This window comes from Chlorocebus sabaeus, chromosome 17 (genome assembly GCF_047675955.1).
Source record: "Chlorocebus sabaeus isolate Y175 chromosome 17, mChlSab1.0.hap1, whole genome shotgun sequence".
NCBI classification, from domain to species: Eukaryota; Metazoa; Chordata; class Mammalia; order Primates; family Cercopithecidae; genus Chlorocebus; species Chlorocebus sabaeus.
Genome location: NC_132920.1, coordinates 30,019,570 through 30,046,136, shown reverse-complemented (window position 1 = coordinate 30,046,136; position 26,567 = coordinate 30,019,570). Strand labels below are relative to the sequence as shown.

Here is a 26,567-nt window from a genome sequence, read left to right as displayed (position 1 = left end):
AGATTCCTAAACAGTAAATTATATGTCTGTATGTATATTAATATTTTATTGTTTTTGAACAGTACATAAATGGACTCACAAAATATGTGTTCTTTTGTATGTGGAGTTCTGCTGAACAGTATGTTTTTTTTGGTTTGTTTGTTTTTTCTTTTCTTTTTTTTTTTGAGACAGAGTTTCACTCTTGTTGCCCAGGCTGGAGAGCAACGGCGTGATCACGGCTCACCGCAACCTCTGCCTCCCGGGTTCAAGCAATTCTCCTGCCTCAGCCTCCTGAGTAGCTGGGATTACGGGCATGTGCCACCATACCCGGCTAATTTTGTATTTTTAGTAGAGACGAAGTTTCTCCATGTTGGTCAGGTGGGTCTCGAACTCCTGACCTCAGGTGATCCACCAGCCTCAGCTTCCCAAAGTGCTGGGATTACAGGCGTGAGCTACCGCACCCAGTCACTGAATAGTATGTTTTGAAGACTCACCCATGCTGGATGTATAGCCATACCTAAGCTTTACATATTGTTTATGGGCAGAACACTTGAAAGAATGTAAATACTCAACAGGGAGCAGACTAAATAAATTATGGTATATCCACATAATAGAATATTATGCAGTGATGAAAAATAATGAAGCTGATGTTAGATACTAAAATGGTAAGAGCACTAAGCTTTTTTGCTAAATAAAAAGCAGTATATGACCCATATAATAGTATTCTACCATTTATATGAAAGAAAAATTTAAATCAAGACCAACTTGTTTATATATATTTACAAAAATATCCAGAATGTTTTTACAGTATTCTCCTTTGGGAGATAAAATGGGTAGCTGGAAAATTAATTCCCCTATCTATTTGCATACTTTCTGAATTTCCTACTACTTGCACGTATTACCTATTGAAAATGAGGCTAGAGAGTGAAACAAAATATTGCCCAGTCGCACAGCTAGCCAATGTCAGAGCCTGGACTCAGCCCATTCCAGTTATAGGGATTTTAGGCCAGATCTCTTTCTACAACTGTAAAGCGAAGAAGGAATGAATCAACAATTAGCTTTATACTCCATAATCTGGGAAAGCCTAAAAGCATACTCCAACTGAGACTGAATGTTGGTTTGTTCATTTTCCCCACAGTTCCTCTTCAAGAGACAGTTTCAATCCCACAGTTTTGGTGAAATTCCACTGGGCCAAAACAGGGGTAATTTCAGAATGACCCACCACAAAGCAGGACAGGATCCCTAAATGACAGGCTTTGGTCAGGATGGCACAATACGTTCACGCTTGGGCAAAGACTCTCTGCCCCAAGTTACACGGCAATAAGAAAAACATAAAAAGAAAAAAGTTATAGTTTAGTTAAGGACAAGAGAAACACCACTCTCCATGAAGAATGGGTCATCAACAGAAAGCAAAGGCAGTGGGAAGGGGTGACACTTCCAGCATGCTGTTTGTCAGGACTGACTGAAGGCAGGCTCTCTCCTGCAAGAAATTGCCACTGACCACTGCTTGGAGATGAGGCTTCATAAGAAGCTCCAGGCCCAGGCAATTGGGAGGACTCAAGTACAGCTTGGGAGAGAAGGCATTCACTAAAGCCTTAGTGAACCAGCAAATTACTTCACACAATCTGTAGAAATCAACTCAAAATGTATTAAAGGCACAAATGTGCCAGGTAAAACTCTAAAAGAATTCTTTTCCATTACAAGAAAAAACAAAAAACAAAAAACAAAAACCTTAGGTCTTACTCGGCTCTGGCTGCTGTAACAAATACCACAGACTGGGTGGCTTATACAAGACATTTATCTCTCACAGTTTTGGAGGTTACAGCAGATATAGTTCCAGTGAGGACCCTCCTCCTGGCGTACAGATGACTGCCTTCTTTCAGTGTCCTCACAAGGTAGGGAAAGAGAGCTCCAATCTCACTCTTCTTAAAAGAGCACTAATCCCATCACGGAGGCCCCACCCTCCTGACCTCATCTAAACTTAATTACCTCCCCAGGGTACCCCCTCCAAATACCACCACACTGGGGGTTAGGGCTTCAACATATGAATTTTGGGGAAACACAAACATTTAGCCCATAACACCCTTCGAATCAAAAAGAAAAGAACACCATGCAATCCAGTAGAAAAATAGGGGAAAACATTTGAATAGGCAGTTCAAATAAAGAGAAAAATAAATGATGATGACTTATTTGAAGCTATGCAGTATCACTGGCAATAAGAGAAACTCAGGTTACAACAAGAAAGGGCAACACTGGATACTGATCAGATTGTGACAAAGATGAAGAAGTCAGTTAAAATCAACTGAGCATGTAAAGAAAGATGAACTTGGTATATTGCTGGGGAGTGTAGACTGTGGAAGTTGAAGGAAAGTTTGTCTTTCCTCAGGTAATTTCCATATACAAAAACCCAGAATCCAATTTGTAATTGTGTATAAGTACTCCAGAGGCCCACTCTCATAGGTCCACAGTCTAGAATTCTACTACAGAGATATATATGGTAACATATATTGGAAGCAAACTAGTTGACTATCCATAAGAGATAAACAAAATATTTTAAAAGCATAATCTATGACAGTCCAAAACACTGAATTAGATTTATATATAGTACATGGAGCTTAAAAAATGTTGTCAAAAAGATAAAATGGTCTCTGCAAGCTCCATGTCCTTCCTATCCTGCTGCCAGATCAGTGTGATCTCTGCAGGGTGGAAGCCCAGGGCCCAGCACCTCAGGGTGATATTACAGTCAGAGATGGGGTCATAGTGGGTGCTGATGGGGAGTACCTTTGGGGATCTGAAGAAAAGGGTCAGAGGAAATTTAGAACATTCATTTTCCTTCCATAGGCCATTCAATAAGGCTCACTGATTGCCCTAAGAAGGAAAGGATTTTAGGAAGAGAAACCCAGACACCAACATCTACTCTAAGAGTCCAGGGGGAACATTTTCCTTTTTCAAAGCAGAGTGAGGCAGGATATAGTTGTGGGCACCAGGTCTGAAAGAAGGTGAGGGGGTCCTAATTAAGTAGTGTCAAGGTCACACTGAGCAGGGCCAGGGTTAGAACGAGCTCCAAAAAGAATCAGGATGGAAGCAAAAGGTCTGAGAGAGACAGTTCGGTTCTTCAGGAAGTAGCTGCAAGATCATGAAAATTAAAAACTTTTATGCATCAAAATATACTATCAAGAGAGTAAAAAGACAATCCATGGAATGAAAGAAAATGTTTGCAAATCATGTATCTGATAAGGGTCAGCGGCGCGATCTTGGCTCACAGCAACTCTGCCTCCTGGGTTCAAGTGATTCTCCTGCCTCAGCCTCCCGAGTAGCTGGAATTACATGCACCTGCTAATTTTTTGGTATTTTTAGTAGAGACAGGGTTCCACCATGTTGGCCAGGCTGGTCTCAAACTCCTGAACTCAAGTGATCCACCTGCCTTGGCCTCACAAAGTGCTGGGATCACAGGCATGAGCCACTGCGCCCAAACACTTACATATTGGGATGCTTTTGTAGAAGCCAGAGGGGATGTAAGAAATACAACTACTCCGAGACAACCACGTTGTGAGAACATCAAAGCTAGCTAGGGAGCAAGGATACCTGGAGAAGCAATGAGGTGCTAAACATGCGAGTGAAATTTCTTGGGTCTTCCAGACCACCTACCAGACACCAGCTAAATGAAGGTATGTAAGCTGATTTCATATGGAACAGAAAAACCACCCAGTCAAAGTCTTTCAGAATTCCTAGTTCACAGAACCAGAGGAAATAAATCATTATGTTTTAAGCTCCAACATGAAGTGATTTTTTTATACAGCAATTGATAAGCAAACACAGGGTTTATAAGAGAAATAAAACTGCATTCTGGGAATAGTAAATTTGGTTTGTACACTTTTGGCATAACCTGATTAGCTGGCAATTAGCAAAAAGGTCAGTCTAGGAATTCTGTACTTCAGTAGGCTTTCTAGGGATATGGAAGAAAACATTTTAGTTGCTTATTCTTAAGAAAACTCTGAGAGTTTACCTATGGGACACAATTGCGAAATGTCTGTTGGTGTCCTTTGTTAGCATCTTTGACTTTGTTAGTTCAGGTGTGTGCCATTTCCTTTGTTAGAATTTTATTAAAGATAACTTTGAGATTGGGAAAAGACCTGAGTCTTTTCTGACTCTGAGTGGGCCTAGAGGATATGAACATTCTCTGCTGCCCCATATTTTTCCCCTTGTTTAAAAACAGCAGCAGTGGCATCATTCTCTCCAGCTCTCCAGTCAGCAGTTATGGCTGCCCAAACAGGGACTGCCCTCAGGTGGCTCAGGACATGGATAGGGAACTGGAGGCATGGCCTTGGAAATGCGAGCTGCTGAGTGAGGCCAAGTGGTCTATGGAAATCATGATCTCCCCGCATGGTGGGATTACAAAGGTGACCAAGAAACACAGACAGAAACAGAAGAAAAGGGAATTAAGAGTTGAAGTTCCCACAGAACAGAATCATGGAATGTAAAACAAGTAAACTTTATTTGGGAGACTAGTGAATCCATCACTGGTCACTGGAACCCTGAATCTGCATTTTCTCCTCAGGAAGGTGGTCTGAAATGGAGTGTGCTGTGTTTGGCAAGGGCTGTAGTGGTTTGGAATCTGGGTAAATGAGCAGAATCAGAGGAGTGGAATTAGTTTTCTGACTGTGGTACCTCTCACACAAACCCAAAACCTGTCCATGGGTCCTCTTCACTCTATGTTCTCCGTTGTCCCGATCCTCTGAGGTGTCCTCCATTTTTTCCCTTATCTCTCACCTGCTTGGTTCCCGAGCTGGGCCTCAGGCCGGTCTCCCCAGAGTAAATGCCCGGGATCATTGAGGAAGCGTTGGCTGCGCTGGCATGTTAGGCAGGTCTGTACTGTCCAGCGCTGTCCCCTGCAGCCTAGGGTGAACATGGGAAAAAGCGTGTCCATTTCAGAAGTAACGGTCTCTTGCTGCCAGTTTTGCCTCCAGTGTTTTTCAGTAGGTATCCCCGCTCCCCCACCACACCCCCAATTTGAATGCACATTTGATGGTGTCAGGCCCTGGCATAAGCTCCATCGATTTCCTGGAACTCTTTAAGATAAAGTTCAAACTCCTTAACTAGACTTCAAGAACCGGCCTGTTCCCCTCTCCAGTCTCATGTCTTGCCCTCCTATCTCAAAGTCCAGCCTCCTGAACTCTCATTTCCTTGACAGCACCACAAGCTCTCTGGTCTCGGAGTCTTCACACATGCCTAGAATTTCCATCTCTCACTCCCTTTGCTTATCATGAACTTCACCACTGGCAAGAATAAGTGAGCATTCTACTCCCCCAGTTAATTTTTTTCTACACCATTTTGTTTCTTAGTCTGTCCCATCAATCCATAATTTCAATGAGAATAATGAATCTAGCACAGTACCTGACACATTTTAGAAAGTAAGTATTTGCTTAATAAATGAATGGTGATGGGAATCACGTCCTCCACAAAGCCAAATAACATCTATTATTGTGCATGGGTGGGGATGCCTCTTAAAGTAACAGCTATTCTCTACTGCCCACATTGGAAAGAAAAAAAGCCAAGCCCAAATCCTACTTTGTGCAAGTGGAGTTAGCAACTTAATTCAAACCCGAAGAAGGAAGACTCCTGCGAATCCCACACCCAACATCCATCAAGAGCGAGAAAGGCGCTGTTGGCCTCCAGTGGGCCCTCTCCCCCCGCCCCGCCCCCAATGCTCCACAATCGTCCACCTCGGCGGGAGCACTCACGTCTCTGGCGCTGGGTGCAGGTGAGGCCCGGGACGAGGAGGGAAGAGCAGCCTCGACAGAGAGTCCTCTTCACCGAGGGGTCCCTGGGGGCGGAGGAGGACAGTGGTCCGGCGTCCGCGCTCCCTCTCGCGTTCCTCCCGCGTCCCGCCCGCCGCCGACCCCGTGAATGTCTCACCGCCGGAGTACGAGCCGCTTCGCGATGGTCCTCTCAGTGTGGCAGTAAAACCTCGCTAGCGCCTGGTTCTCGGGGTCCTGGGCAAGGACACAATGGGCGGCCTGCGGGAGGGGAGCGGTCACTCTGGGGCGCCAAGCACCGTCCCCTTTGGGGCGCTTGTCGCAGACTCACCTGGTACAGGAAGTTGAGCCTCTGGAAGGCCTCGCGGTCCTTCACCGGCCCCGCCATCAGCGCCGCGCTCCAGGGCCGCCCGCAGACCCGCCCCTCGCACAGCCCCACCCGGGCGTCCGCGCGAGGCCTCCTGGGAAGCGTAGTCCTCGCGCCCTCGGGCGCCTCCCCCAGGCCTCACAGACTCATCTGTTCCGAAATCCATCCCCAGCAATCCATGCCCAGGGTCCCTTTATGTTTTCAGTGCTTTTGTCTTCCTCAAGCTCATGACCAATTATATCACGTAGAGACCTAGTGCAGCAGGTGAGGATCTTATATCGGCTAGACATTTTCAGGACAGAAGGCTGGTCTCTTTATGTAGCTAGGTAAGGGAGATGGTTATGTGCAATTTATACCCAGCTAGAACTTCTGCTCTACTCTCCTGAAGTCAGAGGCAGATGCCTGTAAGATCTACAGAGGGACAGCACAGAGGTAATACATTTAAAAAAAAAGCACTGGTGCCAGTGGGGGTGAAAGTGGGAAGGATCATAAGGGTGCTGGAGGGAGGGAAAAGGACTCCTGATCCTCAGAAAGCAGTTTACTCCTACTATTCCACCTACCAAAGAAACACACTTCCTGTTATGCAGTGCTGGACACACAGTAGGTGATCTTCACTTTCTGAGTGAATGGTTTCCTAGGCTTAGGTACAGCACAGAAAACTGTCAACAGCATCCCCTGTCCCTGAAACTTCACCTCACACCCCTCCCTCTGACCTCTTCTATCTTCCATTTCTTCTGTCTGGTGTCCTGTGACTCACAGTGACTATCAGTTACTGAAGTGAGAAGCAGAGGGACGTGAATTGGAGAAGATGAATGAACCCTGAGATGGGGAGGGCAGCATAAGTCAGGAGAGGATAAGACTTCTCTCCACTCTCAGACCTGGTGCCAGGCGGGGGCAGACAAGCAGGGCTCCAGCTGGGAGGAAGGACAGGCTGAAACCTCCTCTGGAACTAGTTTCACAAGGGTCCTCAGACTCAAATGAGAGAGGTGTGTTTAAAATGTAGATGTAGGCTGGGTGCGGTGGCTCACACCTGTAATCCCAGCACTTTGGGTGGTGGAGGCAGGCAGATTACTTGAGTTCAGGGGTTCGAGACCAGTCTGGCCAACATAGCAAAACCCTGTCTCTACTAAAATTAGTCGGGTGTGGTACTGCATGCCTACAGTCCCAGCTACTCTGGAGGCTGAGACAGGAGAGTCGCTTGAACCTGGGAGGCGGAGGTTGCAGTAAGCTGAGATCACACCACTGCACTCCAGCCTGGGCGACAGAGTGAGACTCTGTCTCATAAATAAATAAAATGTAGATGCCCAGGCCCACCCCAGACCTTGACTAACCACTAAGGGTGAGACCCAGGAACATGCATGTGAACACCCAGTGATTCTTATACATCAGTACAAGGCTGTCACCAAATTACCACACAACACAGAGATCACTTCAGTGGATCCTTTGTTCCATATTATTTTAACCAACCAAAGTATCTTGCCACAAAGAACCACAGTCAAGGCACAAAGGTAAGAGGAGGAGAGTCTGGACAAAGTCCTGTTGAGGTGGTAGGAGGAACTGAAATGCCCTCAATAAACTGCAGATTCTTCTCTCAGTCATTTCTGTGAAGATTACCCGAACAGCAGATAATCCAAATTGGTTTAGTTTGGTTTGGCATGCATCACTTTTACCTTTTATGACAACATATGTACCCTATAAGTTGTTTATTTTGGCCTAACATGAAAATCATTTACATTCTCTGAAAAGGGAAATGGCAAAGGGTGAGGGATGGCAACAAACAAGCAAAAACCTGGCTTTTGTTAACACCAGTTCCAGGCCAGATGCACACAGGCCAAAGGAAGTTGCCTTTCTGGCCCTTCCCTATATACCACCCTCTCCCACTGTCTTAGAGTGAGAAGGACTCCACTACCTTTCTTCCTTTCTGGCTTGGACACCTTGGCCAGGTAACAAGGCTGACAATTTGGGGGTAGCTACTTAGTAACATTCTTTAAGGCCAGGGCTTTGGATACAAATACCCTTCTCTTTCCTCTAATACCTGACTCTCCTTTCCAAGTTCCCTTGGGAACACCGTGAGAGGATAGATGTGTCTTGCAGGATCTCTTCCACCTTGCCCCTGGAGAGGAGCAAAGTGACTGACTTATTGGTATAAAGAGGCAGGCAATAAGCCAACTCTGCTGAAGGCTGAGGCAGGGACCTGGGTTCTCTGCTTTCCTTTCAACCTCTCCTTCTCCCCACATTCCTACCTCTGGTCAATCCTACCCATAATGGCAATCTTACCTTTAAAATAGAAGACCAAAGAAACCTCCCTCCCCTTCATTAATCTCTAGGAATCTGTTCCTTTAGCCCACTTCCCTGACCTTCCTTCTAGCCTTGTTGATGTCCAATCTCTGCCCTCAAAAAAACTCAACATCTAGACCCATGAGAGCATCTGTCATTCATCTTTCTTGAATTTAGAGGTACACAGACCCCTGTGATCTACCTCAAGCAGCAAGACTATCCTGGGTCAAAGAACTCCCTAAAAAGATGTGCAGGGGTTTCTGTTTCCTCCTCTGGTTTGAGCAAGTCAGACCCTCACAGATTTTGTTTCTGGAAAAGCCTCTCCTTCCTTTCCAACCCGTCCTTGTGCAACAGAAAACCTGATGGACTTCAGGGTAGACAATCCTCTGGGAACCAGCTCCCCACCCTGACAGTTAGGAGGGAGTCACAGCTGTGCTGTCTCATCCAGCCCAGTCCTACCTCCCCCTCCACACAAAACCATCCTAGAAACCGAGGTGTTTCTCCACGATGATTCAGGACTGGAACCAGGTGGACACGAAGACGTTCCAGCAGGACACAGGAAGGAGGCCCGTAGCACTTGACCCTGCCTCACCCCAATTATTCCCACATCCCAACCTGTCACTCCCAATCTGTTGGGGGCCTGATGGTAAGTGGTGCAGCATTCTTCCGTCCAGCCCGGATGCCTGGGTAGAAGAGGGGCCAAAGTTTCTCAGTAAAAGTATCAGTGAACGTGTAGATATGAGAGCGGTCTGTGACATTGTAGAAAGACAGTGTGCCGGCCTCATAGTCCAGGAATATGCCTACCCGCTTGGGTTTCACTTTGATGTGCAAAGGGGTAAAAGGTGTGGTGGTGGCCGCATATTTGTCCCCATTCCATAGCCGCACCCGCCAGTAGCCAGTCTCAGGGAGTGGAGTCAACTCGCCCTTTCGGCTCACGGAGTCCCGGCATACACCCACTGCCCAGTGGGTCTTGTCGCCCACCTCCACCTCCCAGTAGTGTCGACCTGAGGTGAAACCCTCAGTAGCCAGGACGCAAGGGTAGAAGGTGAAACGCCTTGGTGTGTCAGGGAGATCCCGGAGTCTTGTCTCCACGAACTTGACGCTCTTACGATCCTCCGACAGGACTAGGTTAGGATGAGCTGTCTCAGGGTCCAGGGTCACATCCGCTGGCGGGAGAAGCCAGAGTGGGGAGCTAGATGAGGATGGGAATAGCTAAATGCCCCTGCCTCACTCTTCCAGCCTGCCTTTACAGAGCCTGGTCCCTTAAAGGTCCCCAAAACAACACGGTTTGGTTAACTTTCTCAATCCATGGTGTCACCTAAGGGAGGGGAGAAAGCAATGGCTCACTTCTCACACTGACCCTAAAGTAAACAGATAATAATCTCTTGAGTCTGCAGTGGCTGGTAATGTAGGTTCCCGCCTGGTCCTCTCTTCATCTCCCTCTGACATTATCATTTATCTAACTACATAGAGAAGTACAAGGTGTAGTCTGAGAGGCAGAAAAAACGGAAAGTGTTAAGAAGGATGCAGAGCAAGACAGCATATGGTCTAGGGATAGGGTGACCACGTGTCACTGGCCTGGTTTATGACTATTTATCCCTGCATATTCACATTAATATGACACTCCCTTTCAGTTTCTTTCTTTCTTTTCTTTTTTTTTTTTTGAGATGGAGTCTCACTCTATCCCCTAGTCTGGAGTGCAGTGGTGCGATCTCAGCTCACTGCAACCTCTGCTTCCGAGGTTCAAGCAGTCCTCCTGCCTTAGCCGCCAGAGGAGTTGGGATTACAGGCGCCCACTACCACATCTGGCTAATTTTTATATTTTTAGCAGAGATGGGGTTTCACCATGTTGGCCAGGCTGATCTCAAACTCCTGACCTCAAGTGACCCACCAGTCTTGGCCTCCCAAAGTGCTGGGATTACAGATGTGAGCCACCGCGCCCGGCCATTCAAGGTTATGCAAGTTTACATGGTAAATTATATAATCACTCTACCCGATCTTTGGCAAATTATTTAACCTTTCTGGGCCTTGAAAAAGTATGCACCTAAGAGTAGGTAACACTTAAGGCTTCCTCTCACTCCAAGTTCTGTGACTCAGGGTGAGACTAAAAGCCAGATAAAGGGGTAGGTGTGGGTGGGAGTAAGAAAAGTGAGAGATGGGATAACTGAAAGCCATAGAAGGCAGGACCTAAAAGCTTTCTTCTCTCTAGTGGTTCCTTCTAGTCTCCTTTTGGGAACAACTCACCAATTAGCTGTTTAAGGATTTTCCTCAGGGCAAAGTACTGTCGGGGGAAATTGCTGAAGTTCTTTTCCAGCTCTATGGATACTGAAGTCACCTCCATGGTCTTCACCTTCTCACATCTAGGAGGGATAGGGAGATAGGGGAAGAAAGGGCAGGGTTAGGGAGAAGCTCCAGCCAAGTGACTATTCAGATGTTAACATCTTTAGGGAGAAATGAAAATTCTCCATCTTTCCACTTTCTTCCTCCTCCCTGAAGAGCTCACCTGTTGCTTTCTTTTACTAATCCAAGGAGAGCCTTATGATCCCGTGGACAGATCCTCATTTTGAGAGTGAGCCTCTGAACTTTCTAGGAATATTCCTATATTTCATGCAAATGGATGATTGCCCTCCCTGTTCTCCCAACCCCTTCCTCCTTCCATCTTGTTCGGACATAATTCCACCCACTGGCACAAGTAGAATCTGGTTCTGCCTTATCATTCTCCTTCTCAAGAAGTCCTGATGTTCAAAGGGGAAAAGGGATTATTCTTCCCAATAATTTGTTCTCTACCTGGCATCATGGGCACAATGAACATTCTCCCATACCCTGCTCAGACACTACATGACTTTCCCAACCTTACCCCCAACCCAACCCCCAACCCAAACTCCTGACTGTACCCCTCCTCTCTAAGCCAAGACCTAACTCACTCAAAGAGATACAACAATCACTTACTTTTCCAGGGTACTTTTGACATCCTAGAAGGAAGGAGAAAAGAAAGCAGTATTGGTCCTGGTATTCAGTGGTCCTGAAGGCAAAAGATTCCCCCTCCTCCCAAAAGTTCCACAGCTATAAAACAGGCATAGGATAAACTGAGGGTCACGCAATGCAAGAAGAGCTCCAGGGGGACCTGAGTGCACTTCTCCCAACCTAATCCCTACTTTCAACTTTCGGTCATCATGAAGCCTGGTCATTTATATCACTTCCAAATGATTTCTTTTATGCTCTCTTTGCTCCTTAAGGATGCTGGGAGCTCCCTACCGGGGACAGGGATTGTGCCAGTTCTTTACTCTGGTCCCCCAAGTACCAACCACATATCTCAGTCTCCTTGAGGATCAGTATAGAGATCCAGACTGGTGGCATAGGAACAAATCACACATTCCTGTTACGGTTTGGTATTCCCTGTCTTGCATTGGTTAATAAACATTAATAACTGGCCAGGCACAGTAGCTCACGCCTGCAATCCGAGCACTTTGGGAGGCCAAGGCGGGTGGATCACTTGAGGTCATGGCCAACATGGTGAAACCCTGTCTCTACTAAAAATACAAAATTGGCCAGGTGTGGGGGTGTGTGCCTGTAATCCCAGTTACTCGGGAGGCTGAGGCAGAAGAATTGCTTGAACCCGGGAGGCAAAGGTTGCAGTGAGCCAAGATCGCACCACTGCACTCCAGCCTGAGCAACAGAGCAAGACTCCATCTCAAAAAAAAGAAAAAAAAAAGGAAGAATAAACACATTAATAACGGTGTGCTAATACTGATTTGTGAATATTTGGGATCCAGAAGACAAAGAAGACAAATCTCTGTCCCACAAGGATTTCCCAGTTTAATGTGGAAGGCAGAACACACACACATGAAAGGACACAGGAACAAACACCAAGCAATACGTAACACAAAAATAAGTGTACGATGAAGCCTCACTGATTCAAATGCTGGTAATCTAATCTCTAAGATAAAAAATATGCTCCCTACAGTTTTGCTAACACTATTCATTTACTGAAGAGAACAAAGTATTTCAAATATTTTAGAGGTATTATTGATATATACATAACAAAAGCAATATATTATTTAAACATAATTTCAGGCATACCTCATTTTATTGCACTTCATTTTATTGTGTTTTGTTGACACTGAGTGTTTTTCAGCTAGATGGTTTGTGGCAATCTGTGTTGAGCAAGTCTACTGGCACCATGTTTTCCAACAGCATGTGCTCACTTCGTGTCTCTGTGTCACATTTTGATAATTCCCACAATATTTCACACTTTTTCATTATTATATCTAGTATGATCTGTGATCAGTGATCTTTGATGTTACTATTGTAATCGTTTTGGGGCACTGTGAACTGCATCCATATAAGACAAACAACTTAATTGATAAATATGATATTTTATGTGTTCTAACTGATCCACTACCAGCCATTCCCTCATCTTTCTCCATCTCCCCTGGCCTCCCTATTCCCTGAGACACACACAACAATATTAAAATTATATCAATTAATAATCCTGCAATGGCCTCTAAGTGTTCAAGTGAAAGAAGAGTCAAATGTCTCTCACTTTAAATCAAAACCTAGAAATGTTTAAGCTTAGTGAGAAAGGCACATTGAAAGCCAAGATGGGCTAAAAGCTAGGCCTATTGTGCCAAACAGCAAGCCAGGCTGTGAATGCTAAGGAAAAGTTACTGAAGAAACTTAAAAGTGCTACTCCAGTGAACACATGAATGGTGATAAAGTGAAACAGCTTTATTGCTGAGATGGAGAAAATTTTAGTGATCTGGATATAAGATCACATGATTCTCTTAAGCCAAAGCCCAATCCACAGCAAGGCTCTAACTCTCTTCAGTTCTATGAAAGCTGAGAGAGGTAAGGAAGCTGCAGAAGAAAAGTTTAAAGTTAGGTATTAGTTTGAAGGCAAAAGGTTCAAGAAAAGAAGCCATCTCTGTAACAAAAATGTGCAAGGAGAAGCAGCAAGTGCTGATGCAGAAGCTGCAGCAAGTTATCTAGAAGATCTTGCCAAGATTATTGATGAAGGTGGCTACACTAAACAACACATTTTCAATGTAAACAAAACAGCCTTCTATTGAAGGAGGTGCTATCCAGGGCTTTCACAGTTAGAGAGAAGTCAATGCCTGGCTTCAAAGCTTTAAAGGACAGGATGACTCTCTTATTAGAAGCAAGGGCAGCTGGTGAGTTTAAGTTGAAACCAGTGCTCACTTACCATTTCAAAAATCCTAAGACTCTTAAGAATTATGCTGGCCAGGTGCAATGGCTCAAGCCTGTAATCCCAGCACTTTGGGAGGCCGAGACGGGTGGATCACGAGGTCAGGAGATCGAGACCATCCTGGCTAACATGGTGAAACCCAGTCTTCACTAAAAATACAAAAAATTAACCAGATGCGGTGGCAGGCGCCTGTAGTCCCAGCTACTTGGGAGGCTGAGGCAGGAGAATGGCGTGAACCCGGGAGGCGGAGCTTGCAGTGAGCTGAGATCCAGCCACTGCACTCCAGCCTGGGCAACAGAGCAACACTCCGTCTCAAAAAAAAAAAAAAAAAAAAGAATTATGCTAAATCTACTTCCCCTGTGCTCTAGAAATGGAACAACAAAGCCTGTTTACAGCATGGTATACTGAATGTTTTAAATTAAAAAAAATTACTTTTTGTACAGATAGGGTCCTGCTATATTGCCCAGACTGGTCTCAAATTCCTGGCCTTAAGTAATCCTCCTGGCTCGACCTCCCAGAGTGCTGGGATTACAGATGTGAGCCACTGTGCCTAGCCTTTACTAAAATTTTTTTTTGGGGGATGGAGTTTCACTCTTGTCACCCAGGCGGGAGTGCAATGGCATGATCTTACCTCACTGCAACCTCCGCCTCTCGGGTTCAAGTGATTCTCCTGCCTTAGTCTCCCAAGTAGCTGGGATTACAGGCGCCCGCCACCATGCCCAACTAATTTTTGTATTTTTAGTAGAGATGGGGTTTCACCATGTTGGCCAGGCTGGTCTCAAACTCCTGACCTCAGGCAATCCACCTGCCTTGGTCTACCAAAGTGCTAGGATTACAGGGATAAGCCACTGTGCTCAACCCTTCACTGAAAATTTTAAGTTGAGACCTACTGCTCAGAAAAAAGATTCCTTTCAAAATATTACTGCTCATTGACAAGGCACTTGATCACCCAAAAGTTCCGATAGAGATGTAAAATGAGACTCAAGTTGTTTTCATGTCTGCTAATACAACATCCAGTTGGCAGCCCATGGATCAAGAAGTAATTTTGACTTTCAAGTCTTACTTAATAAATATATTTCATAAAGCTGCTATAAATAGTGATTTTTCTGATAGAACTGGGCAAAGTAAACTGAAGGCTTTCTAGTAAGGATTCACCATTCTAGATGACATTAAGAACATTTGTGATTTGTGAAAGGAAGCCAAAATATCAATATTAACAGGCATTTAGAAGAAGTCTATTCCAACCATTATGGATGACTTTTAGGGGTTCAAGACTTCAGTGGTGTAAGTAACTACAAATGTGGGTTTTCAAAGATTTTCAAAGAAGTTCTACTGTGAGTAAAATGCTATTAAACAGCATCACATGCTCAGAGATATCTTTCATAAAAGGAAGAGTCGAAAGTAAACTTCGTTGTTGTCTTATTTTAAGAAATTATCACAGTCACCCCAATCTTCAGCAACCACCACCTTGATCAGTCAATACTGATACAAGACCCTCCACCAGCAAAAAGATTATTATTCCACTAGGAAACCCAACAAATTAATGTGACTTGCTTTATCAAGATACTCGCTTTATTGAAGTGGTCTGGAACTGAACCCACAATATCTCTGAGGCATGCCTGTATCCTTTAAACTATGTTTCTGTTCTTTTCAGCAGTACATAAATCAAATTTCAGGACTTAAAAGTAATGGTAACTGCATTTACAAAATTTTTAATGCATAGTTTTTCACTAACTCAGGCTAGACTTCCCTCCTTTCAAAAGAATGAATCTTTTCTTTGGAACAGATTAAGCACATAATTGCTGACAAGAGGTAAGAACACAAAAATGATTAGAAGGGGATGGGAGAAATCAGATCAGCTTTTCTGTAACAAAGACCCTTTAAGTACACCTGGCAGAAAGAACGGGATTTAGGGAAGCAGAGCAGAAGAATGAGTATCCCAGGCTGACAAAACAGCCTATGCAAAGCTACACTGCACTCGGCCTGGGGGGCTATGCAGGGGCAAAGGTCGAACCTTAAGCATCTCGAAGCCCGACTGTAAGCACTTGCCCTCCACCTCTGCAGCCAAGTGGGCCAGGTCCCGGCGCTTGTCCCCAAGGTGGGCAGCATTTTCTCGGAGTCGCTGCAGAATGTCCTGTTCCTCTTCTTCTAGTCGTGAAAGCAACACCTGCTGCTCTTCATCCAGCCGCCTATGAAGCTCTTCAAACTCCCTTAAGATCTGCTGTCGGCGACTTTCCACTAGTCTCTGAGAAGAGGGAAGATGTTATATCAGCAGGGTCAGTGTGGTATAAGGAAGCCTTTCTCTCACCCACCATATGTATGAATTAACACAGACTTCCAGTTTCATTGAAAATGGTTTAACAAGGGCTGGGTGTGGTGACGCATGCCTGTAATTCCAGGCTAAGGGAGGTGGATTGCTTGGGATCAGGAGTTCGAGACCAGCCTAGGCAACATGGTGAAACCCCAACTCTACAAAAAATAGATAAGACAGACAGACAGACAGAAAGACAGAAAGAAAGAAAGAAAAAAGAAAGAAAGAAAGAAAACGAGAGAAAATGGTTTAACAAGACAGGGAAGATAAGAAAGACAAAGACAAGAGAGACAAGAATGACAAGACAGAAAGACAGAAAGACGGACAGACAGAAAGGAAGAAAGAAAATGAGAGAAAATGGTTTAACAGAACACTCATGTTTTATTCCACTGGAATTTCCTTCTGTAAAGAATGGCTCCATCACTATCACTCCCCTACTGATGACTTGGTAGTGAAGACCACTGGGGACATATATATATATATATATTTTAACTTAAGATAAAAAGCTCAATAATATGATGACATGCACTATTACAGATATCAGAGATATCTGTGTTATTATCAACTGTAAAGTTCTAGTTAATTCAATCGGTCGAGAAAAGGAAAGTACAGGCTGAGCATGGTGGCTCATGCCTGTAAACTTAGTGCTTAGGAGGCCCAGGTGAGGGGATCACTTGAGGCCAAGAGTCCAAGACCAACCTAGAAAACATAGTGAGACCTTGTTTCAACTAAAAAGAAAAAAAAATTAGTCGGGCGTGGCAATGCACATCTGCAGTCCTAGCTACTCAAAAAGCTGAGACAAGAGGATGGATGGCTGGAACCCTGGAGTTTGAGTTAGTGTGCTGTGATTACTACTGCACTCCAGCCTGGGTGAGATTCTATCTCAAAACAAACATGAAAAACAATCAAATGAAAAGGAAAGTACAAATACTAAAAAGTTAAAAATAAGATTGTCATCTTTTGCATATTGCAACACATCCACAGATAAAAACCAGAGAACTGTGAAAATACAAGAATCAGTAAGAATTCTATGGGTTATTATAAAATATACATATGTAGATTTCAGGGCTGAACTTGTAAAATTGTTTCAAGTCACTTCAGAGAACTGGCAATTCCTACCCCAGGAACAGGTTACAGAAGTTTGTTAGTAATTTAGTTTCTTGAAATTTGAAACATGCTTTCTCTAAGCCAGCACATAGACTTTTGAGCCTCTAACATTTCTGAAATTTGGTAATATAGGATTCAAACACCAGCCATAACACTTTCTGAGAATTATCAGTACATTCTCTCTTCTGCATCTACACTACAACAAATAGTGATCTCCCTAAAGAAAGAATTCCCCAAGCATCATGTGACTGATGGTGAAGCAAAGCGAGAAGCAGAGACTGGGACTCTAGAAGGAAGTGGATAGGGAACCAAAGGCAGGCCTGAGGGTGAAGAGAGGGTGGGGACGCAAAGCCAGGATGGGCCTGACAAGCGTGGCATTTGTGGATTCAAGCTAGTTCCTGGCAGAAGCTGACTAGCTCTTCTAGTTTAGGGCCACTTGCTGCTTCACTTTCCACCACTGCCTTCTCAGTGTACATCTGAACAAAACATATTCTCACATTTGCCCTCAATAAAACACAGCCTTTGTGTGTGTGTGTGTGTGTGTGTGTATACATGTGTGTTTGTTTAGGTAGGGGTGCAAGTTTAACATTCATGACTGTGATAAATAGGAAGCAAAAAGGCTCTTCCTCTTATAAACCAGTAATCTCTTCTCTTTTTTTCACTCTATATTTTAGGGCAGTGGTTCTTAATGAAGGTGTTATCACCCTCTGAGGATATTCTGGAAATGGGCACATCTTCTTGTTTTCCATAGTTTGGGAAGTTCCTGACAATGACGCTCCTCCAATGACAATCCGGCATAGTGAACTGACCTGCAACATTTTCTAATGTTCTGCTGGATATTCAAAAACATAGGCCTGGGCTTGAATACCATTTTATGTAGTATAAACACAGAGTAATTCTTACATGGTTTTACCATACATAAAGTTTTCAGCAATAGCTAAATAAAACACAAGATTATATTCTGTTATACTTAGAACTTTACCAAAAGTTATTATTATGAAAAATCATATCACCAAGAGCTAAGCTACTTAGTGTTTCAATCACACTGGCACACATCCATCTCAGTCTGAATCTGTATTTATGTGTTGCTGATAATGACACATACAGGTGCAAGCATATAACCAGCTACACTGTAAAGTCTTTCAGGGTAGTCATGCCCAAATATTACATACCACATTTTATCATCAATTATGTTTCATTATATTTGGACATGATAGACTCTTTAAAATTTAAAATTATGCACATAGGTTATTTTACCTGCAATTTTCAGTTCAGCATAATTACAAATTATTTTTAAAAGGGGCATTGAGTCTGATGAGGGAGAAGGAGGGAGAATTCAAATGGTCACAAGAGGAATGTTGGTGGTAGTTTTGGAGATCACTGACATGACAATTTACAATTTAAAAAAAAAACATGACATTTCTGTTTAAGCATTTAGAAGGTTTTAAAAAAGTATATTTCCATCTCTATTCTTTACCTTCAAGAAGGTGACCAACATGAAGAAGAAAGCTAATGACTAGCAATAAGCACCATTTTCATATTTTTAGATTTCTCAGAAGGCCTCTAAAAGAACAAAAAACTAAAAGTTCACATTTGTAACCAAAATTGGTTCAAATTTTAAAAATTTCAAATGTTTACTTTGCTAAAATGTGTAAGGCACTAAGGTAATAATACTTGCTTTCTGATGAAATGTTGTCATTCATTTAAAAATTCATGTTTCTATGAATCAAAACTTGTATTTAGCTTCTGGTGATCCCTACGTCAACTCTTAAAAACTCATCACTTCTTTGGGAAACCTTTAAGGAGGCCAAATTTCTATGTTGTCTTCTTATGAACTTGCACCTGTGCATTTTGTGCCATTACTAATTTTCTCAACTTAATTTTAAGCTCAAGGAGGGCAGGAACTGTGTTTTGGCTCATCATTGTTCCCCAGTGATACAGGGTTTGGCCTAAACCAGGAGCTTAACAAATATTTACTGATTCACGAAGAACTAGCATTCCTGGTTTTGCCACTTACTGGCTTCATGATCTTGGACTAGTCACTTACTCAAGGTCCATTTCCTTCTGTGTAAGCTGAAGGTAATAATACCTACCTTAAAGAATATCTAAGTTTACTTCTACATCTTACTAAAGATGGCCGCAGGAGTTCCTTCTGTCTCTTTCTCGTAGCTTTTCTATGTCTCACTTATCCCAATTTGGCCTGAACTTCAAGACCCTAACAACCCTATAAATCTGGAATGTCATGGATATCTACTGAATTAATGCATAGGACTCAATTCTAGTTATTTTTGCAACAAATGATAATTATTCACTGTTCAATAGAAGAAAGACAAGACACCAAAATACCATGCTAAAAATAAGGCAATGCTACAAAAGAGGTGCAAAATTGTATGAAAATTAAGAACGTTAATTTCTGAAGGGTCAGGAAAGGCTGCATAGGAAGTGGCTTTCATCCCGTCTGAGAGAATAGGATCCTATGGTGGAGGATGGGGAGGGGAAGAACATTCTAGGACCAACATCATCTAGCATACTTAAGCTTACTTGAGTTTTAAGAATGTGGTCCTAATGTCATTGGATAGTTCTTCTGAGACTCTTGGTCAGCTCCTTTTCCCTTTCTCCCCAGTGAATCTTCCACATTCTCCTCTCTTCAAGTCCTCTAAGAAACTCCCATCCCTGCCTTCTCAGCAGAAAGCCTCCTTTGCTGCTTTAACAGAAAAAGGAGACCAAGAGGCACGAACTCTCTCAGCTCACCAGATGTAAGATATTCTGTCTGTTCTTCATCTCTTAAATCCCTCTTAATACTTAATTCATGACAAGTAATTTAAGTACAATGTTTAATGACAATCAAGTCTAATAAAATACCATCATTTTTGAGAGAACTACATTGTTCTTTCTTTCTTTCTTTCTTTTTTGAGACAGAATCTTGCTCTGTTGCCCAGGCTGGAGTGCAATGGTACGATCTCGGCTCACTGCAACCTCCACTTCCCAGGTTCAAGCAATTTTCCTGCCTCAGCCGCCCAAGTAGCTGGGACCTTTACACAGGTACGTGCCACCAGACCTGGCTAATTTTTTGTTTTTAGTAAAGACAGGGTTTCATCATGTTGCCCAGGGTGGTTTCAAACTCCTGAGCTCAAGCAATCTGTCCACCTTGGCCTCCAGAATTGCTGGGATTACAGGTGTGAGCCAGCATGCCTGGCCAAGAACTGCATTTTACTAATGAACTGGAACTGGTGGATTAAATAGTGTATAGTTAATACCCTCATAGACAAATACCCTTCAGAGCAGCCTACATGGGATTGCCTGCCTTTACCTTGAGCTCACCAGGCTTCTTCTCCTCAGAGGACTTGCAGCGAGTGATCTCCTGCAGCTTCTGTTCCAGGGGCTCCAGACACTTCTGCAGTTTTTCCTGAGGGGTAGGGAAGAAGTGGGAGAGGTGACATTTGGGGTTGACTGGTACATTTCTCATTCAGAGATTAAACCGTTTGTTTTAAACCATTTATTTGCTTCCTAGCCATCTTACTGCCTCTTGATCTGACTTCCTTCCTTGCCTGTCATTTGGGATGTCAATTTCCTACAGTCTGTCCACATCATCTTCTCTGCTCACCCAACTGTCCTCTTACTGAATTTGAGATAGCTGTCACCAACTCTGTGTCCTTTCTCAACTCTTTCCACTTTCTTACTGAGACAACTGCCTATTACCATCAAAGCAACCTTCTGTAACCTAATATTTTTCTTTAAACCTGTCCTCCCATCCACCTCTATCCACCTAAAATAAAAACATGGTCATTATACTGTAAAACATGGTTATTATACTGTAAGTTACCTGAAATCTTGTTTTCAAGAGTAACATAATTAAGCAAAGTATATGATAAAATGCCAACACATTAATCTCTGTTCCCTTTATTCAAACATTTTCCTTTGTCTCAGCAGTAAGTTAAATGATATGCCATGTTAACCATTACCTGGAGAAGCTACAAACAACAGAATGGTTCAGCTTAGTCTGGCAGGTATCAGTCTCAAGTGATATTACCTATGCCCAATAACCAATGTGAAAACAAGGAGCATTCTGAGCAGGCAGGCAGAATGAAGAAATGAGACTTTTCAGTTCCTCCTAAGTTTAATCTTTTCCATGTGGTTTCATTCATTTATGAAAAATATGATACTTTCCAAGACCACACATACCAATATTCACCCATAAGACTCGTAATATTCACCCAAAAGACTCATATGTATTGCAAAAGTCAGATAGAAATTTTAGGACACTTCTCACCATTGTTCTTTTTCAGGCTAGAGGACAACTGATCACACATACTGTGTGCCCCTGCATATGCAGCTCTGAGAATACAAAGTGAGTAGTAGGAGCTTATGATCTCTACCTAGGGAGTATTTCATCCTCTGCCACTCCTCCTTTTTTACCCACACTGACATCATGCGTCTGCTTCCCCACCTTGTACTCCTGTGTAGCGTCATCCAGTGGCACAACGGTGTGGGCCCGGTGGGTGTGGGAAATTGCACAGATTAAGCATACAGCCTCCTGGTCCTCATAACAGAAAAGGCTGAGGGCCTCATGGTGTTGGGGGCAGAGGCTTTCATCCCGGATCTTCCGCTTGACGGCCTGGAGCTGCTTGGCAATTTCTACCATACTGCCTAGTTGCCGATTAGGTCGGAGACTGCGGTAGCGGGATGTTTTTCGACAGACAGGACAAGGGAAGTCCCTCTCTAGGTCTTCCCACCAGCGGGTGATGCAAGCTTTGCAGAAGTTGTGCCCACACTCAATGATGACAGGTTCCTTCAGATACTCCAGGCACACAGAGCAGCTTGCCTCCACCTGTAAGTTCTCCAAAGCCGCGGCTGTAGAGGCTGCAGAGGCCCCAGCCTCTAACAGACTTGTCTCTGCCATAATTTAACTTGGAAGTGGGGAAGAGGACAGAAAAAATAAAAATATTAATTGGAGGTTTTTTTTTTTTTTTTTTTTTTGCATCCCTGGCCCAACATTTATCCCTGTTAAGTCCTAACTCCAGATTTGCCCAATCTTGTTATTCTCCCTCTTCTCTTTCAATCAATTCAATCTCTTTGTTTCTCCATTGCCAAAACTTGTGACTCCCAGCCATTAACTTTTTTTCTTGTTAGTAAACTGACACACAACCCCCAATTTATCTATCTTGTCTCTTACCTCTGCTTTCTCTTGTTAGAAAGAGAAGCTTCCTTCAACTCTAGCTCAGCATACTTCTCCTGATCCAGGTTCATTCCACTTGTATCTTAGAACCAATAGTTCCAGACCACTGTATCCTCGTTTGACATACGTTTCTAATAGATAAGAAAGGAATCTGAGAAGTAAAAAATGTCATAAAAATATTAACATTTCTTAAATTAAGCATATTTTAAAGTTTAATGTTATAAGGGCTTTATGATGAATCCACTGGAGTCTAAGCTTGATTCTCTGACACTGTTCTCTCATTCTTCTAAATCATAGTATCCAATCTTTTGGCTTCCCTGGGCCCATTGGAAAAAAAAGTATCTTGGGCCAGACATAAAATACATTGACACTAATGACAGCTGATAAGCTAAAAAAAAAAAAAAGTCCATGCATAACTTTTGTTCCATCAGCCACCACAAAAGGTCCATGCATAATTTTTGTTTTATCAGCCACCACAGATAAGTAAAAAGAGTCCTCCCATTCAAAAGGTTAGATACCAGGTGTTCTAAAGGCTAACAAATGGAATGAATGAAGCAAAGGCAACCTTCTCTTTCCAGGAAAATCTGAAATTAGTCTTCCTTTTATCCATCAGACTAGCCTAAAGGAAGTCTGCTCTCTTCTTGGAATGACATATTTCATGCAACATTCCATTTCTATTGTGTTCATGTGGACACTCAGAACTGCTGAAAACTGATAAATTATGGCAACTATATTAAATAGTACATTACTGAGCTCAGGCCAACAACTTCTTGTAAAGAGAACAACAAGTCTATTTATAGTGACTGGAATCCTTCAATACAGCTATTGATAACTAACATCCTGGGCATACTGTGTCTCCAACTAATAGGTTCTGGAGTGGTTGGGAATTAAGAGACAGAAAAGAGGCAATGAGATCTCCCTCAAGTGCAGCCTCAGAAGAACTGGAAATGCATAAGAGAGATGTATAAAACACAACGCTGGTCCCCAACTCCATCTTAAAACGTCGATACTTTTAGCCATGGGTAAGTTGATGTATCTATCCCCATAACCCTTTCTCCTCCTGACCCCCATCCTTCTCTAGGGACCTACTGGAAGGAAGGAAATTTGGTAGATCTATGTGCTGAGAGATAAGTGGCCATGTAATGAGGTAGGTTAACAACAATTGTTCCTGTATATATTGTTGGCACACACAAATGTGTTTGATTTGGAGTAGGAGCTGATAACTTCTTTGGACTTGAATTTTTTCTGTCAGCAATAGGAGAGAAGTTCAGTCAGATGACTTCTCTCTACCTGTGGGAATCCAACTTTGACTTGTGGTGACTCTACCCCTTCCTCAGTCTTTTACAAATTAGGTGGCCTCCTCACCTGAGATGAGTAGAACTGTATGCACAGTAAGGCACCAGGACAGATCTAGACTGGCAAAGAAGTGGTGAAAGAAATGGGGAAAGGGTTAGGGAAGAATGGAGAGGACTCTAAACTACAGTCATAGTGAGACCTTGAGTGCCTCTGGGTTAGTCCTTCGTCTCCCTCTACTCCTTGTGTCTCAGCTGAAGGGCAAACTTCAGAGACGATCTCATTTTGTTTCAACCACTGTTTAGGGTCCCACCTTGCGACCCTCTCCTGAGAGGTTGTCCACAACTCTGTCCCACCCCCGTCTCCATCTTCTTCCGCCAGATCTGGGGCAGGGGGATTGGAGAGGGGAAAGAGGAAACGTCGTGGCTGGCAGGGTAGGGAGGGATGCGTGTCCAGGTGAGGAAGAGGTGTGACGTGAAGGTGGGATGCCCGCCGCTATGACGCAGCCGAGACCCGCGGTGACTGCGTCAGAGTTTCACCCGGGGAGGTGAGCAGCAGCGGGACGGGGGAACGGCGGGGTAGCCAAGCAACGCCGGACGCGCTGACGTCGCCGGGGCGGCAAAACGTCCGCCCGGGCCCGAGGCGGGCGGAGGCAGCTGTGGTTACGTGCGGGGGGCCGGTGACGCAGTCGCGGGGCGCTGGGACGCGACTTGCGGAGCCGGCCGGCGGGGGCAGGCCCCAGGCTCGGGCGCGGCGGCGGGACAGCACCTACCTTCCCGGCTTCGGGTCCGGGAGTGCGGGGCGCGGAGCCGCCGGAGCGCTGCCTCCCTCCTTCCTCCTCCCCTCGCCCCCGCCCCGCGGCGCGACACACAATACTCGCCGGAAGCGGAAGCCGCGCCGAGGCTAGTGTCAGTGGAAGCTGGGGTGTCGGCAGGCGGCAGCGGCCGGGTCTAGCGGTGGCTGCGGAAGGAGGAGGTGGAGGAGGGCTGGCGATGAGAACCAGCAGGAGGAATCAAGGACAAGAAGGGACCCAGAGGGACAGGTGGCTGAGATGCTGGCGTCCAGGTGACCCGAGGAATCCTCTGGAGATAGAGGCCCGCGCATGCGCGTGCTCGAGCGCTGAAGCCCATGGCCCGCAGGGCGCTGGACGGGCGCCCCGGCCGGCGAGGCTGTCCCGTCCAGGCTCCAGGCCCCGGCTCTGGCCAGGCGCCGCCGCTCCCCGGTGCAGCTGAAAGTCGACGAAGAGGGCGGGGCGAGGACGGCTTGTGGACTTCCACACTTTTCCTCTCTTCGGGCCAGTCCGGGGAGAGGGTGGCTAGCTGTGGCGGCGGCCAATTACGTGGCGGACCTGCGGGGCTCAGCTGGCACGTCACTTCCGACTGGTGGAGTTTTAGCCTTTTAACATTCAAGGATTAGGTAAGTTCTACCCCGGGTAGACTTCAAATACTCTTTGTCCTGCCCCTGCTTGGCGAAGTTTACCGAAATTATCTACCCCGCTGGAGTGGGAGCCGGGAGAGAGCTGGAACCGCGACTCTGCTGCTCACCTTTGTGTCCTTAGCTCCTTCGCATGGGGTCCGACCGCAACACGTGCGCTGGATAAACGCTGGTTAACTGGGTGAGAGCCCAGGCCTGTTCTTTCTTCTGGGGCCGTGACTTGAGTTTCTCCGCCCGAGCAGATAGTGTTTGTGTAGGGACTGCGGACTTTTGCATTACAGCCTCCCTGCTTTGCTCGCTTGCTGCTGGAAGCTTAGCAGGTCGTGTGATTTTGGAGGAAGTGGGTGAGGTGATGAGGCCGGGAAGAGTATGCTGGGAGAGGTGTCAGGGGCCCGGGAAGAGGTGATGGGGCTGGGGAGGGGTTAGTAGTGGGTAGAGGTGTGAAGAGGCTGAGGAGGAGGGGTTAGTGCTAGGAGGGGTGTGACACGGCTGGTAGAAAAAATAGCTTGCTCCGCCTCCCCGCCCCGAGCACTAGTCCTGGAGAACATTGATTGAAAGAGATGAGCAAATTTTGATGTGCTCTCCTTGGTGAGATAAGTGCCCTAATTTCCGGTGTAAGTTGTGCTGCTGTTTACAAACACCCTGCATTATTTAACCTCTCATCTTGGGAGCCAGAAACTATTTACTTGTAGAAAATATCCAGTATCTAAGGTATAAAGATTTGGGATCCCACATGCTAATTACAGTTGTCTACCTTTATTGTTCCTTTTTTTGTGCCAACAATTGAAGAAGATTAAATTTGAGAAAATTACATTTGATACCTTTTTTCACATTGCTATGTAGCCATTAGGGATTTTAGCAGCAGCACTTGTTCTAATTCACAAGATGCCTCACTTGTAAGAGTAGTTTGAAAGCCACTAACTGGGCGGTGAGCCTCCTTAGCCTTGGCTTCGGAGGGAGAGTGAGATTTGGTTTTGATTTGTTAATTTGTGGCGCATAAGATGTTGATAACCCTCCTTTCTGGCGTTCGGTTTGTAAATAACCAGGAGGATTGTGATTAGACTAAGGAAATTAACAAGAGGAGGTCCAATTCTAAGGATTATGAAGAATGAGCTTGCCTAGAGACTGATCTTAAGGGGATTTTACGCTGAATATGGAAGGAAAAAATGGAGACTGCCTAGGTAAAACTAAAAAATTATGAAGCGCAAATAGTATGACATATAACAGGGCTTGGCAAATCTTTGCTGTAGAGCCAGAGAGGACATCTTTTTGGCTTTGTGGTCCATACTGAACTTTTTTCTTGCAGTATGAAAACATCATTAGACAATACTAAATGAAGGCTGGTCGCGGTGGCTCACGCCTGTAATCCTAGCACTTTGGGAGGCCGAGGTGGGTGGATCACCTGAGGTCAGGAGTTTGAGACCAGCCTGGCCAACATAGCGAAACGCTGTCTCTACTAAAAATACAAAAATTATCCGGGCGTGTGGCGCGCACCTGTAATCCCAGCTGCTTGGGAGGCTGAGGCGTGAGAATCGCTTGAACGCAGGAGGCAGAGGTTGCAGTGAGCCGAGATCGCGCCACCGCCCTCCAGCCTGGGCAACAGCCATACTCTGTCTCCAAAAACAAAAGCCAAATGAGAATGGCTGTGTTCCAATAAAACT

At 44.7% G+C, this 26,567-nt stretch overlaps 2 protein-coding genes and 1 long non-coding RNA gene across 12 annotated transcripts in view; 1 reads left to right on the top strand and 2 right to left on the bottom strand.

The window, feature by feature from the left end:
• Positions 1 to 4,452: 4,452 nt before the first annotated feature.
• RPP21 (ribonuclease P subunit p21) lies at positions 4,453 to 6,192 on the bottom strand. Of its 2 annotated transcripts, none has more exons than XM_007973293.3 (5): positions 6,067 to 6,192; positions 5,896 to 5,996; positions 5,721 to 5,803; positions 4,745 to 4,875; positions 4,453 to 4,596 (listed from the first exon to the last, which is right to left on the bottom strand). In XM_007973293.3, the coding sequence occupies exons 1-5, from the start codon at positions 6,121 to 6,123 to the stop codon at positions 4,534 to 4,536; spliced, it is 435 nt and encodes a 144-aa protein (XP_007971484.2). In that variant the 5' UTR covers positions 6,124 to 6,192; the 3' UTR covers positions 4,453 to 4,533. The 2 variants fall into 2 exon arrangements, with proteins under 2 accessions (XP_007971484.2, XP_007971483.2); XM_007973292.3 differs by having other exon boundaries at positions 4,453 to 4,594; positions 4,750 to 4,875.
• A 1,336-nt stretch (positions 6,193 to 7,528) lies between these two features.
• Positions 7,529 to 25,034, bottom strand: TRIM39 (tripartite motif containing 39). 8 transcript variants are annotated; one of them, XM_073005784.1, is made up of 8 exons: positions 25,017 to 25,034; positions 22,177 to 22,310; positions 21,451 to 21,910; positions 20,314 to 20,409; positions 15,600 to 15,830; positions 11,329 to 11,351; positions 10,624 to 10,739; positions 7,529 to 9,545 (listed from the first exon to the last, which is right to left on the bottom strand). In XM_073005784.1, exons 3-8 carry the CDS (start codon positions 21,901 to 21,903, stop codon positions 8,998 to 9,000), a joined length of 1,467 nt encoding a protein of 488 aa, XP_072861885.1. In that variant the 5' UTR covers positions 21,904 to 21,910; positions 22,177 to 22,310; positions 25,017 to 25,034; the 3' UTR covers positions 7,529 to 8,997. The 8 variants fall into 8 exon arrangements, with proteins under 8 accessions (XP_072861885.1, XP_007971482.1, XP_007971481.1 ...); XM_007973291.3 differs by lacking the exon at positions 25,017 to 25,034 and adding an exon at positions 24,353 to 24,461; XM_007973290.3 differs by lacking the exon at positions 25,017 to 25,034 and adding an exon at positions 24,353 to 24,456 and having other exon boundaries at positions 22,177 to 22,330.
• Positions 23,913 to 26,567, top strand: part of LOC119626727 (uncharacterized) — a 37,178-nt gene continuing 34,523 nt past the window's right edge. The window contains exon 1 of one of the 2 annotated variants that reach the window (XR_005242871.2): positions 23,913 to 24,019. This is a non-coding gene — a long non-coding RNA (uncharacterized lncRNA). Of the gene's footprint in view, positions 24,020 to 24,772; positions 25,088 to 26,567 lie in introns of those variants that run through there. The other variant, XR_005242869.2, reaches the window with a different exon arrangement.